The sequence below is a fragment of the Hyaena hyaena genome, unplaced genomic scaffold, assembly GCF_003009895.1.
Source record: "Hyaena hyaena isolate Hyena2069 unplaced genomic scaffold, ASM300989v1 scaffold_8, whole genome shotgun sequence".
Lineage (NCBI taxonomy): Eukaryota > Metazoa > Chordata > Mammalia > Carnivora > Hyaenidae > Hyaena > Hyaena hyaena.
The window spans coordinates 7555143-7568726 of record NW_024080640.1 but is presented as its reverse complement, the minus strand read 5'-3'; the positions used below and the strand labels follow the sequence as shown (position 1 = coordinate 7568726).

Genomic DNA, 13584 nt, shown 5'->3' with positions numbered 1-13584 from the left:
GGGGCTCTCTCACTCCCTCTCGCCGACACCATCCATCCTTCAGGGACTCCTGGACCTGCCGGAGCCGGCCTCCGACATTTGTACATGCAATTTGTCTGAAGATAAGTTTTCTTACTTAGGTTACAAAGTTATTTCATTTTTTCCTCTCTTAAATGCAAAAGGGGCCTGTTTAGTTCTTGGAGGAATTAACCTAATGTCTGTGTATGGAATATCATTGGCCATCCCTGTAAACTTTGTCTGAGACGAGAAAATCTGTTGATAATCTCCTAGAACTATACTATTTTATTAAGAGAAATTCTTTGGGTATTGATTATAAAAGATATTCCTTTTTCAAGATCAATTTGTGTTCTACATTTCAATAATTAATGAAAGGTTCAACATAGGTAATGGGCCAGATTTGGCTTGTGGACCATAGTTTATTATTACAGAGCCTGAATACTTACATAAAGTATCTAAAATAGTCAAACTCTGAAAATGGGATGGTGGTTGCTGGGAGCAAGCAGGAGGGAAGAGGAAGCTGTTAAAGTTTCAATAACGCTGGATGAGTAAGATCTGTGACAACACTGTGTCTGTAGGTAACAATACTGTATTGCACATTTGAAAATCTGCTGAGGGTAGACCTAATGCTGAGTGCTTTTACCACAATAAAATAAATATAAAAACTAAAATTGTCAATAGATATATGTAAAGATATCCCACGTCCCTAATAAATAAAGAATACATAAATTAAAAGGCAAACAACACCAGATTGTTGAAAATCAGGTAACTAAACAGTGTTTCTGAGTATATAGGGGGAAAAAGGCTTTCTCATGGTGTAATGAAGGATTAACTCAGCAGGCCTGGGTTGTCCAAACTCTGCACACCCCAAAGAAAGGTTTGACCCTGATCACACTCCTAGAAGATAACCTCTCAGACTTTGGACCATCCTGCTTGATAAGAGTCTATTGTCTAGTTGGGGCTTTGGGTCACACCTGATAATTTATGTTAACAACGTGGCTAATGGTACAGGCACTTGTACCACATGCTATCAGTGTTAGCAGGAGAGGCTAGAGACTGAGGAAAGAAGGCCAACCACGTATGCACTCCATGGAGACACGACTAGCCCCTCGTGAAAACCCTGGATACCAAAGCTTGGATGCGCTTTCCCGACTGGCAATACTTCACATATGTGATGTCACATGGCTGGGAGTATTAAACACTGTCCAAAGACACCATTAGAAGGGAACAAGTGGAAGCTTATGCCTGATTTCTCCTGGACTCTAATCTACGTATCTTTTACCTTTGCAGATTTTTTTAATTCCTGCTGATTTTAATCTGTAACATTTCAATGTAATAAACCATAACCATGAGTACAGCAGGTTTTTTGAGTTGTATGAGTCCTTCTATAATCGTTGAACCTGAGGGTAATTCTGAAGACCCCAACCACGCTCATATAGTTTGTATCACTGTAAATTGTTACAGCTCCTCTTGGAGGGCAGTTTGGCAGTATTATTTTAACCAGAAATCTAGGAATTTACTCTAACACCAGACACACATACACACACACACACACACACATACACCATACCACACAACACATATAAAAGAATGTTCATGTAGTTGTTTGTCAGAGCCAAAGACTGGAAACATCTAAAATTCATTAATAAGGCACCATTTACAGGAAATATTGCTTATTCACTTAATTAGATCTAATAAACCAACTTATAAAAATAGAGATTGATATATATGAGCTGATACGGAAAGACTTTCAGGATACATGGTTGTGTAGGACAGAGTTCTTTATAGCTAAACCAGAAAAGCTCTATTTTTATATCTGGGGAAGTCTGGATATCTAGCTTTGACAGTTGGTCAAGATAAGGGCAGTTAAGATTTATAATGTGCTATTTAAAGTCTGAAACTCCCCTGGTACCCACCATGGGCAGTTTGCCTACTGACGGTTTTCATTTGGCAGAATCAGACAGCCTGGCTTGACCATATGGCCAGAGGGGCATAAACACTCACTGGGAACTTTTGTGTATATACATATGTATGTATGTATGTATGTATGTATGTATGTATGTATGTGTGTGTGTGTGTGTATATATATATATATATATATATATAGGCATGAGAGAGAGAGAGAAAGAGAGAGAGGGAGGGAGAAGGAGAGGGAGAGGGAGAGGGACTTCCTGTTTGTGTGTGTGTGGGTATAGAGAAAGAGAAAGTGGGGGGAGGAAAAAGAGGGGGGGCTTCCTGTGTGTGTGTGTGTGTGTGTGTGTGTGTAGAAGGAGAGAGACAGAGAGACTTCCTTCCCCTTTCTCCACCAAATAATATGAAAATTAGTTTATAAGAATGCCTAAGTAGCATCTAATTTAAGTAAGTGTAGACAATTATAGTAAATAGACAGTTTTTAATTTTATTCACCAGTGAATGTCTAACAAGATCTCTACCAGGCAATAATATTATGGCATTATAATATGCTATAATCAACACAAGGTGAAAAACAGTGGCAATGAGGAGGTGACAATGGGAATGTTTCTATCATTTGTGCGTTGAGAACTGGGATGATAAGGCTGTAAGCCACTGAATGAAAACTAAATTTGAGAATGCACACATACAGAAACATAAAAACACTCACTGAAATATGCACTCTTCAGGTCCATAAAACATACACTGAAGGAAAGGAGCAGAAAGTGGGAAAGGAGAGAAAAAACGACAAAGGGGCACGAAGATAGAGAAAATGAGAGAGGAAGAGAAGTGGCAAAAGGGAGAAAGGCAGAAGAAGGTGAGAGGATAAAGATACACAGAGGAGAAGGAAGACACTCAGTGTGGGGCGGGGGCAGGGGGGAGGAGCCAGAGGTAGGGAGAAAAAAGAGCAAGATTACAGAGCCAGCTGGCATCCCCTGTCTGCAACCTCATTCCATGTCAGAGTGTCAACGTGACTGGACCCGTCATTCTATTTGCAATTGTTTAGAATTACACAGTTCTGGCACAGGTTTTAAGTCCCTCTTTTAGGGGCGTCTGGGTGGCTCAGTTGAGTAAGCGACCGACTTTGGCTCAGGTCATGATCTCACAGTTTGTGGGTTAGAGCCCCGTGTCGGGCTCTGTGCTTACTGCCAGCTCATAGCCTAGAGCCTGCTTCAGATTCTGTGTCTCCCTCTCTCTCTGCCCCTCCCCTGCTCATGCTGTCTCTCTCTCTCTCAGAAATAAATAAAAAACATTAAAAAATTTAAAAAAAAAAGTCTTCCTTTTAGGCTCATGTGGTTTAAAACTGAAACGCAAGTATAAATGCACACAGATTTTGAAGATTTCATATGAAAAAAAGAAAGGAAAACATTTTGGATATATTTGGCTTAAATAAAATATATACATATTTAAAAATTTTTTTTAATGTTTGAGAGAGAGAAAGCGTTGCAAGTGCGGGTAGGGGGAAAGACAGGAGACACAGAATCCGAAGCAGCTCCAGGCTCTGAGCTGTCAGCACAGAACCAGACATGGGGCTCGAACTCATGGACCATGAGGTTGTGACCTGAGCTGAAGCTGGACACTTAACCACCTAGGCACTCCTAAATAAAATATACTTTTGGAATCAATTTCACTTACTTTTTTTTCTTTAAAAATTTTTTATGTTAATTTTTGAGAGACAGAGTGCAAGCAGGGAAGGGGCAGAGAGAGAGAGAAAGAGAAAGAGAGAGAGAGAGAGAGAGAGAGAGAGAGAGAGAATCGGAAGCAGGCTCCAGGCTCTGAGCTGTCAGCACAGAGCCCTATGTAGGGCTCGAACCCATGAGATGTGAGATCATGTCCTGAGCCAAAGTCGGACACTCAACCAACTGAGCAACCAAGGTGCCCCTCTTTTTCCTCTTCTAAAATGTGGCCCCTAGAAAATGTTCAATGATACATACAGCTCATGTTATATTTCTGTTGGAATGCACTGTTCTATCACCATGAGTCTCCTCATTAAAATCAAGGTTGACAAAGTAAGTTTGCTAATATTGAATGTCAAAAACATCCAGGAACCTACCAATATGCTGGACTTTTTCATCAATGACCTCACAGTGGTATGGCCACCGTGTTGAACTCAGGGGACCAGAAGAAGAAACACCATACAAATCTCGTGGTTCACGAAGGCGTGGCACCCATCGGCCAAGTTGATATTCCAACAGTATCTGGGTGGTCCGGGGGAAACACGGGTCACCAACAGAGTCAGCTGAAAAAAGATTCAAACACAATCATGAGTGATAAGAAGCAAAACCCCAATTTCTGTAATTTTTTTAATAGATGCCTCTTCCCCTTCCAATACCATTAATTTGTAAATATTTGTGGACATTATTTTATAATTCATGCCACTTAAAAAATAAAATAACTGGGGCACCTGGATGGCTCAGTCAGTTAAGCTTCTGACTCTTGATTTCAGCTCAGGTCATGTTCTCATAGTTGTGAGATGAAGCCCCCAGTCAGCCTATGCTTAAGATTCTATCCCTCTCCCTGTGGGCCCCCCCCCCCCCCCGCCCTTACTGGCTCTCTCTCAAAAAAAAAATTACTATTGAAATTTTGTAACAATTGATCTTCACAATAGCTAAAATGTAGGGTTTGACCTCAGATACTATTATTTTATGCTAATTTCTGCGCTACTCCAAAAACATTTATTTCTCACAGTTGTTTTTAGCAAACTGTCTACTGCCAAGTCTTCCTAAACTTTTAATCACACAGAGGCAACTATTTGCCCACGACCATGATTTCTCACTGCCTACTGGAAGAATATTCTCAAAGGTTGCTAGGGAACTCTGTCACAAATTTTTCTGTTCTCATTCTAGGGTCCCTGTGTGACACAACCCCAAGCACACAATTCACAAAATACAACAGGGCTGCCGCAAGCAGGGAGTGCAGAGGCTGTGTCTTTCAGTGGGATGACTGTGGGGCATCCATTTGATGTGGATAATCGCCCCTCATGTACCTTGTCTTTGATGACACTATACTTTCCTGTTTTCTCCCTGCCTTTCACACACTTCATTCTCCATTCATCGGACGACTCTTGCTCTTCTACCTCCAAAATGCGGCTTTTTACCTAGATTTAGTTTTGGGCTATTTTTGTACAATAACAGATCTATCAACTGGACTAGGAGTCAGACCAACTGAGTTCTATTCTAGCACTTTGTTTCTATATGATTTTGCTTGGCTAATGCAGCCTTTTCGAACATAAATGTTACTATATGTAAATAAGGAATAATAATACCTTCCTTGCTACTTCTCAGGATTGTTTAGATCCAATTTTTCATCAGTTATTAAGCATCTAGTATTTCAGACCACGTTTTGTCTAATTTACAGTATGACTCAAATATGGCAAGGCAGCTATGAATTAGGAAATAAAACTAGATCTATATCTCATACTATTTATGAGCGTAAATTATAGAGAAATTAAATACAAAATTTAAAGTATTTAGAGAAAACTTATATGATTATCTTGATGACCTTGGGGTAGGGAAGGCCTCTGTAGCTTGACCAGATTTAAAAATAAAGAGCCACAAATGAATAATGATAAATTTAGCACCAAAATAATTCTAAATAATGGAAGCAACATTAATAAAGGACTACTATAACAGGGAATTCATGATAAGAGGAAATATAAATAGACAAGCGTATGAAATAATTCTCAATTTCTTCAGCAATAAAGACGATGTTGGTTAAAACAGTGAGTTACCTCCTTTTTTCCAACAGATTGGCAAAATTTTAAAGAGAAAAAGGGTGGCAAGAGGTTCATAAACTAGTACTACACATTTTCTATGACAACGGGTATAGATATGTGTGTAAGTGCAAAGAAAGAGGTCTAGATGGATACATACCAAACTAAGAATAGTAAGTATCTCGAGACTTTTACGATGATAGAAAGAAAGAAAAAAGAATTAGCTTATCTTCAATTCCAGATCATCTGTGATAGATATGTGACTATTTAGAAGAAACGTTTTGGTGTGTTTTTTAAAACTCTAAATACAACTCTAAATGTATACATCTTTAAAAATCAAGTATACACCAAGATTCCACATACGTGTACTTTTGCAAGTGAATGGCTTTATTAAGAAAAGTCTATACAGGCATACTTCACTTAAACAAAGATGTCCTTTAAAAACACTGTTGTCTACTGTAACTCAAGGCATACTGGAAATTTAAAGTGCCAGTTATTTAAAGAAATGCTTATGTAAATCTTTATGTTAAGTGCAGTCCATTAGAAAGTAATGACCACTTTTATTTAGTTTCATTCAATATCAGGTTTACCTAAAACCTTCATAGTTTGAGCTCCAAAAGATTCTTATAAGAGTGGAGACATTTTCTCTCCTTATCCAATATCAGAGTACATTCTTATATTATTCAATCTTTTTTTTCTCGTGTCTTCATTTTCTTATTTTTCACTGACCTTGAGTGAATTTTTCATTCCCTATTTATTCACTCAAGGTTTTATCATCAAGAGGAAGGAGAATATACGGATAAGATCAAACCTGTTAAAAGCGCACATTGGTGGATATCTTCGCTTACAAATGTCATGAAGTTATCCTCGTCCTAAAACAAAAGAGTTTTAAAATATTTCTTTTAAAAGCCAACAGCTTCCAAATCCAGGATTGTTTTTTTTACATCTATTTTAGGAGTTAGAATTGAGTGCCTCTTTGTCATGTTTAATAAATGAAAAAAATTAAAGGATGATTGTGGATGACTGGTCTCAAAGTGCTAAACAGTTCAAATTTCCTCAAACCTTCAAGTTTTGTCATCTTTCACCCCCCTTCTTTCACTGGGTAAGGTCATATTAATGATTGTAGGGAGGGAATAAAGTTTAAAGATTCTTGGTAAACTTGGCCACACAATTTAAACTGTGAATAAAATTAACACAAAGAAATAAAAAGAAAAAAGAAAAGAAGCACAAAAAACCATAGACTTAAAAGGTCATACGTGACTTTAGGGAGCGTGTTTAGGGACTTTAACTTATATACATGGTAATTTATATTTTGCTAAAATGTGAAGGAAATCTCTCAGAAAGAAGTACTAGAACCAAGCAAACTATTTTGAAATATCGTGCTTTGTTTTTCTCCTTTTCTTCCTCTGTGTCTTTCCCTTTGTTACATCAGAGCCATGTTAAACCTACTATGGAGACACACAGAGGATTTAAAACACAGGAATCCGCAGTATTATATATTATGACGTAACACAAAATACGTATCGGTGAACAAGAATTATAAAAATAAAACCTTAGTAATGATTTCGTACACACTTTTAAGTAAAACTCAGAAGAATCGTAGCCAAAATATTTTCTCAAAAAACAATACCCATACAGCCTCTCTTTCTAGACAGGGCATACTGCACACAACATCTTGGCTTTCAAATTATTTTCCAACTTCAGTGACAAGTGATTTAAACACATAATTGATTTTTACATCCAACTGACTTTGTAATTTTTTTACTGGGAAATTTATATTCTATAACATAAGCTTTATCTGAAATTAAGTAGAATAAAGTTGAGAAAAACATACGGATTCATCTTCATCACTGATTGTTCTGTCTGAAGAGTCTTCCTTTTCTGAATCTTCTGACATTTCTGGCAATACCTGGCTTGAAATGTATTGTGGAGGTAGGCTGTAAAACAATTTCTAAGGAACTTATTTGACAGCTTTCTGTTTAAGCTGACAGTGTTTCTTACATTGAACGAGTGCCCCAACCTTGGATTCAGTTGTATTTCATTAACAGTGACAACAGGCTTCTCTAAAAGCTCTATTCGGACATTCCTAATGCATGTCTAATTAGACATTCAATTTCAAAAAAAATTGAAGAAAATTTCCATTTCCAGGAAAAAGAGACAAAGTCACAATGAAAGACTAGTCAAGTAAATAACGTAACTGAAAAAGAAATTTCCAGGTTACACAGCCAAATCATTCACATCCTGTATTTCCAATACCACACAGCATTGTGTGTTCAGAATGATCCCGAGGAATTTAAAAAGATCACGGATCAAAAAAAAATTATAGTTACTCAGGCAATGAAATCTAACGATATAGTTAAAAAACTGTTCTTCTGCTTTAATTTTCGATTGATCAACAGTTCAAATGACTACAACAGACTTTTCTCTTTATATTTTGGTTACTGTTCTGTAACCAAAATATAATATTCACTTACTCTTGCTCTTACTTAAATCTCGGCTATCAGATGGTTGCATTGGTGGCGACCACCACTCCTTCCGTGCAAGCACCCTCCCAGGTAGTTAAGCCAACGGAATAACATATTCCTTGCTACGATTCTGTTATTTTTGAGAGACCCAAAGAATTGACCAATTTCGAATCGACTGGCTTACGGCTCCTCTCTACCGAGAGCAAACAACTAATGCAATAGAGATGACCCCTCCAGTATTAAGAGACTAAGGCTTCAGTCTGGGGGATCGCCACAATTCCAGATTTGGAAAACTGGGCATACATCCTGACTCTATTTCCTAACATGAACATAGGAGCACCGACGTGCTGACCTGAGTAGCGGAACACCTGAGCTTCAGGAAAGCCAGGCGCACAGATTATCTAATGGGCGCTTCCTGGGGCTCTTCCACGTCTGAAGCAGAAGAGGCAAACGCAGACGTCTGCACGCCCAGCAAGTGACTTTCACAGGGGGGAGGACTTTGAAGCCCCAAGTTGTGTCTGCAAGGCGGGCCTCCCACGCTCACTACTGGACTCGGCGGCGTGGGGAGGAGCTCATTTTCTGGGACGCGCCGTCTTTCCACGCGCGCTCGCTTCCCGCAGGGGGCGGCCCGTCTGCGGCGTCTCCTCCTCCTCCTCCTGGGCCGCCTCTGCCGGGCCCTCGCCCCCGCCCCGGCCAGTCGTCCGGTCCCTGCGGGGAGCAGCCGTCCGGCCCGTAACACCTAAGCTCCCGCGCCTGGAAGGAACGCAGGGGTAGTTCAACAGTCTCAGCCACGCCCTTCACTGAGAGGAGAGGCCCTTAGTTTCCAGGGCAACAGGGCCCTCTCGCGAGACTTCCGAGAGTTCTCGGAATCACCTAGCGACCGGCGCCGCGCCGAGGGAAGGAGCCCACGCGGGATTTGGGTCCGAAGAAGGGGAGAGCGCAGAGGCTGACGGGAACTAGGGGCTGAGGAGCAGGGGGCGGGGAGAATCCCAAGCCGGGTGCGAGAGGCGTGGTTTAAGTAACGGGGGAGATTTAGGAGCGGAGAACACCGGGCCGCGCTTATTCCCTTTGGTTCTCCACGTCGTTTGTCCTTTCTCCAAGGAGGCAGTAGAACGTACTGGTTAAGACTTGGGGCTTGTTGTCTTTGTACCCGCGCAGAGCTGCATTCTGCACGATTGTGTGACCAATGATCTTTTTTCAGGAAACGCGACTTCTCTAAATACTTGATAGACGAGTGATAGATATACTAGGGGGAACTCTAAGTTCTCATCAGCTCAGAGATTATCATAATTGTTAGCACATGTGTTGAACACTGTGGACTCTCTGAGGCGCTACGCACATCACTTTACGTGCATTGTCTTTTCTAATTAAATATGGTCTTTCCATAGCAGACTTAGGCGCTCTGGTACGCAAAAACACTTGAAGACGTTATTCCTGAAATCATCTGGATTTCTCCCTGGTCTTATCTCTGGGGGACAATTCAATGTATTTGAAACCGTTGTCCACGTGTGGCTGAAAAAAGTCTTAAGACTGGAAAAAGTATGACTCTGTCTTTTCAAGTTCTTTTGGCTGGTATATTGATTAAATTAATACGAGAAAAAGAAGTTTGATTTCTTACGCATGGGCACCTTGCATTGGCAGGTGAGGCTCCAAGACGGGCAGTTGAGGCGCACATGCCAAAGTGAACTAAGGGGAAGGTGGAGTCTGGGACTTCAAAGGGAAGGCAAACCTTTCACGGGAAGATGGGAAAAGCACATGTTTGGTAAACACATGTTTACCTGCCTGGGCCATGCAGAGAGCATGGGATACAGAGAGAAATGTGAACACCCGTGCCCGGCTAAGCCCCCTCCAGCTTACTACCCCCAGCGCATACTTTTTGTAGTTGCTTCTGGTGATCGCTGTTTTCCTGGACCAGGCACTCTATCTGAATTCTTGGAGGCAGTTGAGGAGATAAAAAGCTCTTCCTGAGTCTTCAGCTCAAAATAATCTGTATGTGAAATGGCACATTTGGTGGATGCTTGCTCTGAACCCCATCAGGTGCCTTGTTGTACCTTGTTTTAGGCCGTACATATGTCACTAAAGGAGACATGCACAGAGAATATTTAAATACGGACTCTATTTTTCTGTTGGATTTTAGAGTTCTTGTTGCAAGCCATTGGATAGCAGATATCCAATGGTGAAGAAGCCCCAAGAAATGAGGTTTACACAAGAAACTAAAGGCAGAGCAGGGACTTAGGTCTCATGATTTTTAGTCCAAATATTTACACGATCATATTTCAAGTGATCCTATAGAGAAAAATTATTTTAGCGCATACATAAGTATATAGGGATTTAAAAAACATTGCAAATCATAATAATTTATTCTTTCATTAATTCAACAAGTTTTTATTGAATGCCCAGTACTCGTCAGGGATTGTGGAAGCCTGTGGCAGGAAACCAAACAAGCATTCTTCATGGAGGTTATGGGAAAAGACAGACAAGCCAATTTAAAAAAACTAGGTGATGATAACTGTTCTGGAGAGAAAAATAGCAGGGAAAAATAAAGAGCACTGGAGTAGGGTGCTCTTGGTGGGGGTAGCTTGCTCTGTCTCTTTTGAATTTTTTTTTTAATTTTTTATTTATTCTGAGAGAGAGAGACAGCGTGAGCAGGGGACGGTTAGAGAGAGAGAGAAACACAGAATCCAAAACAGGCTCCAGGCTCCAAGCTGGCTGTCAGCACAGAGCCTGACACAGGGCTCGAACCCACCAAGTGCGAGATCATGACCTGTGCCGAAGTCTGACGCTTAACCGATTGAGCCACCCAGGTGCCCCTCGCTCTTTCTCTTTTGTAAAGTAAACTCAGCATATAACATGGGGCTCAAACTCAGGCCCATGAGATCAAGAGTCACGTGCTCTACCCACTGAGCCAGCCGGGTGTCCCAGGATAGCTCTTTTGATAGGGTGTGAGGGAAGCCTCTGTGACCAGGAGGCATTTGAGTAGAGACCAAAAGCAAAGGGATGAGCCACAGTGATGTCCAGGAAAGATCTTGCCAGGTAGGGAAAGCAGCAAGAACAAAGGCTCTGCGAGAACACCGGGCTATGAGTTACGCTAGGCAGTACTGTGTAGGTGAAACGTGGCTGGAGTCAGTATCATTATCAGGAAAGAGGTTTCATTCGGATTTCTTAAGTAAATTTTAAATGGTTTTAACTACCTGCTTTTTTTTTTTTTTTTAATGTTTATTTTTGAGAGAGAGACAGAGCACTGGTAAGGGAGGTACAGAGAGAGAGGGAGCCACAGAATCTAAAGCAGGCTCCAGGCTCTGAGCTGTCAGCACAGAGCCCAATGCAGGGCTTGAACCCACAAGCAGTGAGATCATGACCTGTGCCAAAGTCCGACGCTCAATCGACTGAGCCACCCAGGTGCCCTTACCTGCTTCTTTTTAACATTTTAAAATAAACTTTATTTCAGACGGTAGCATATAGTGAAATTCTTTAAGTTAGAGTGGAAGTAAGGCCTGGAGTAAGCTTCTACTAAGGAATTTGTATCAGTCTGAATGTTTGTTCCCCTCCCCTATGATCTTACCCAAGAAGCTCACAGGACAGACTCCTTATATGGATAACTTCGGCTTCTTGGCAAGGCCTTACTCCTGCACCAACTTCCCCTCCTATTTTCTGGTAAATGTATCTACTCTAAGCCTGTGGTATAAAAGGCAAAATAATAAGAGTAAGAAAAGAGGAAAAGAAAAACCAAAACAATACTCCAAAGAGTACAATTACTAGTGTGGGACTCAGGAGGAAAATTCTCTTTAGCAACATCCCCAAGTGCAAGTTGTGTTAGGAATGTAATATGTGTAAGTATAGCACTTTGAATTTGTTGAGCAGAGACTTAAATGCAGTGACTAGGGCAATCAGAGTTATTTATGACATCACAAGAAGTTAGTGGTTGTGTGGCTGTAGAGGTCTTGTCACAGTTTGGCCGAGGAAGCCACACTAGGTCCTGAGGGCCCTGGGCTCTCCAGTACCCATCTTGGCTTTCCTCGGATGATCTGGGTCTAGAATGTCCTGCTATAGGCCAAACTTCTCAAACTGTTTCCAAGCTCAAACCTTGAGGTCTGTCCCGGCCAATTAACTAACCAAGACTCAGCTCAAGTGTCATTCCCACAGTGAAGTCCTTTCTAATCCCTCTATGATTGGTTCAATTAGTTTGTATTATTTGTTTGTATAATGTGTCTAAATATGGGGACTACAGTGAAGCATTATTCTCCTAAACACTTGGAAATGAGGATAGGAAGAATGCCCCTTGCCTGCTCAACAAATAATGGGTAGGATGAATCACGTCAAAAGAGAAAGAATGGTTCCCATGCTCAGTGTGAAGTCTCAGGGCAAAAACCATTAAATGGTTCCCCACCCCCACTCCCACCAATAAAACGAGCCCTGAATTGTGCAACGGCGAAATCCCCTTTTCCATGGGGACGTGTTGCCACATTGCCAAACTTGCTTGCCACTTCCAGCTACTAAAACAGTTTCATTTTGGGATTTCAGATTTTATTCTGAAATTCAGTGTTAGGCATGTTTTAAATGTCAGTTTCAAACTGGAATCAAAGTCTTCCTCCTCCTCACCCCCCACCCCCAGCAGCCTAGATCTGTGCCTACCTCTGATGTCTAGGGAAGTGGGAGGGAGTTGGTGTTTTGCTATTTACATTCATCCTGGCTTCCTCCCATGTGCCAGGTCCTTGTTATGTTAGGATGAGCAGGGGCTGCGGAGGGAAAGGGCCAGTGTTCCTAACTGGGCCACACTGCAGTCCACGTGGTTGGTCTTAAGCGCTGTTCTTGCTCTTTGTGGGCTTCATGAGGCTGGGGACTCAGCCGTGCCTCCTAAAGAGAGGCTTTCTTCAAGGAACACTCCAAGGCAATAACAATCTTATGAGTGAGGGACTGTGGGGAATAGAGATTAGGAGTGTGGGCTCAGGAGCCAGCTTCCTGGGGCCACATATTCTGCCACTTAATAGCTGTATGATCTTGAGCAAATTCTTTATCTTCTCTGTGCCTCAATTTATTTACATGTAGATTAGGGATAATAAAGTATAGAAGGTCCCCTACTTATGATGGTTCGACCTACAATTTTTCAACTTTACAATGGTATGAAAACAGTATGATTTCAGTAGAAACCATACCTGGGATTTTGAATTTGAATCTTTCCTGGATTAGCCATGTGCAGGATGATCCTCCCTCATAATGCTGGGCAGTGGCAGGGAGCCTCAGCTCTCAGTCAGCCACGCAGTCCTGAGGACCAACAATCAATATACTGTCCCCATTCACCCATCTAGTTGTTCACTTTCAGTACAATAGTCAGTAAATTATGACATATCCAATGCTTTGTTATCAGATAGCCTTTGTGTTACGTAATTTGCCCAGCTGTAGGCTGATACAAATGTAGGCTTGTGTATGTTTAAGGTAGGCTAGACTAAACAATGATGTTTG

At 41.2% G+C, this 13584-nt stretch overlaps 1 protein-coding gene across 8 annotated transcripts in view; it reads right to left on the bottom strand.

The window, feature by feature from the left end:
• The window catches only part of AGBL3 (ATP/GTP binding protein like 3), a 70085-nt gene extending 61214 nt beyond the window's left edge, over nucleotides 1-8871 (bottom strand). For 5 of the 8 annotated variants that reach the window (XM_039243244.1, XM_039243252.1, XM_039243269.1 and 2 more), the window contains exons 1-3: nucleotides 7494-7775; nucleotides 6471-6531; nucleotides 4001-4186 (exon numbers count right to left, since the gene is read on the bottom strand). In XM_039243244.1, coding sequence (XP_039099175.1) covers nucleotides 4001-4186; nucleotides 6471-6531; nucleotides 7494-7556 — 310 coding nt within the window. In that variant the 5' untranslated portion in view covers nucleotides 7557-7775. Of the gene's footprint in view, nucleotides 1-4000; nucleotides 4187-6470; nucleotides 6532-7493; nucleotides 7776-8476 lie in introns of those variants that run through there. The other 3 variants (XM_039243225.1, XM_039243231.1, XM_039243237.1) reach the window with 3 other exon arrangements.
• Between the last annotated feature and the right edge of the window lie 4713 nt (nucleotides 8872-13584).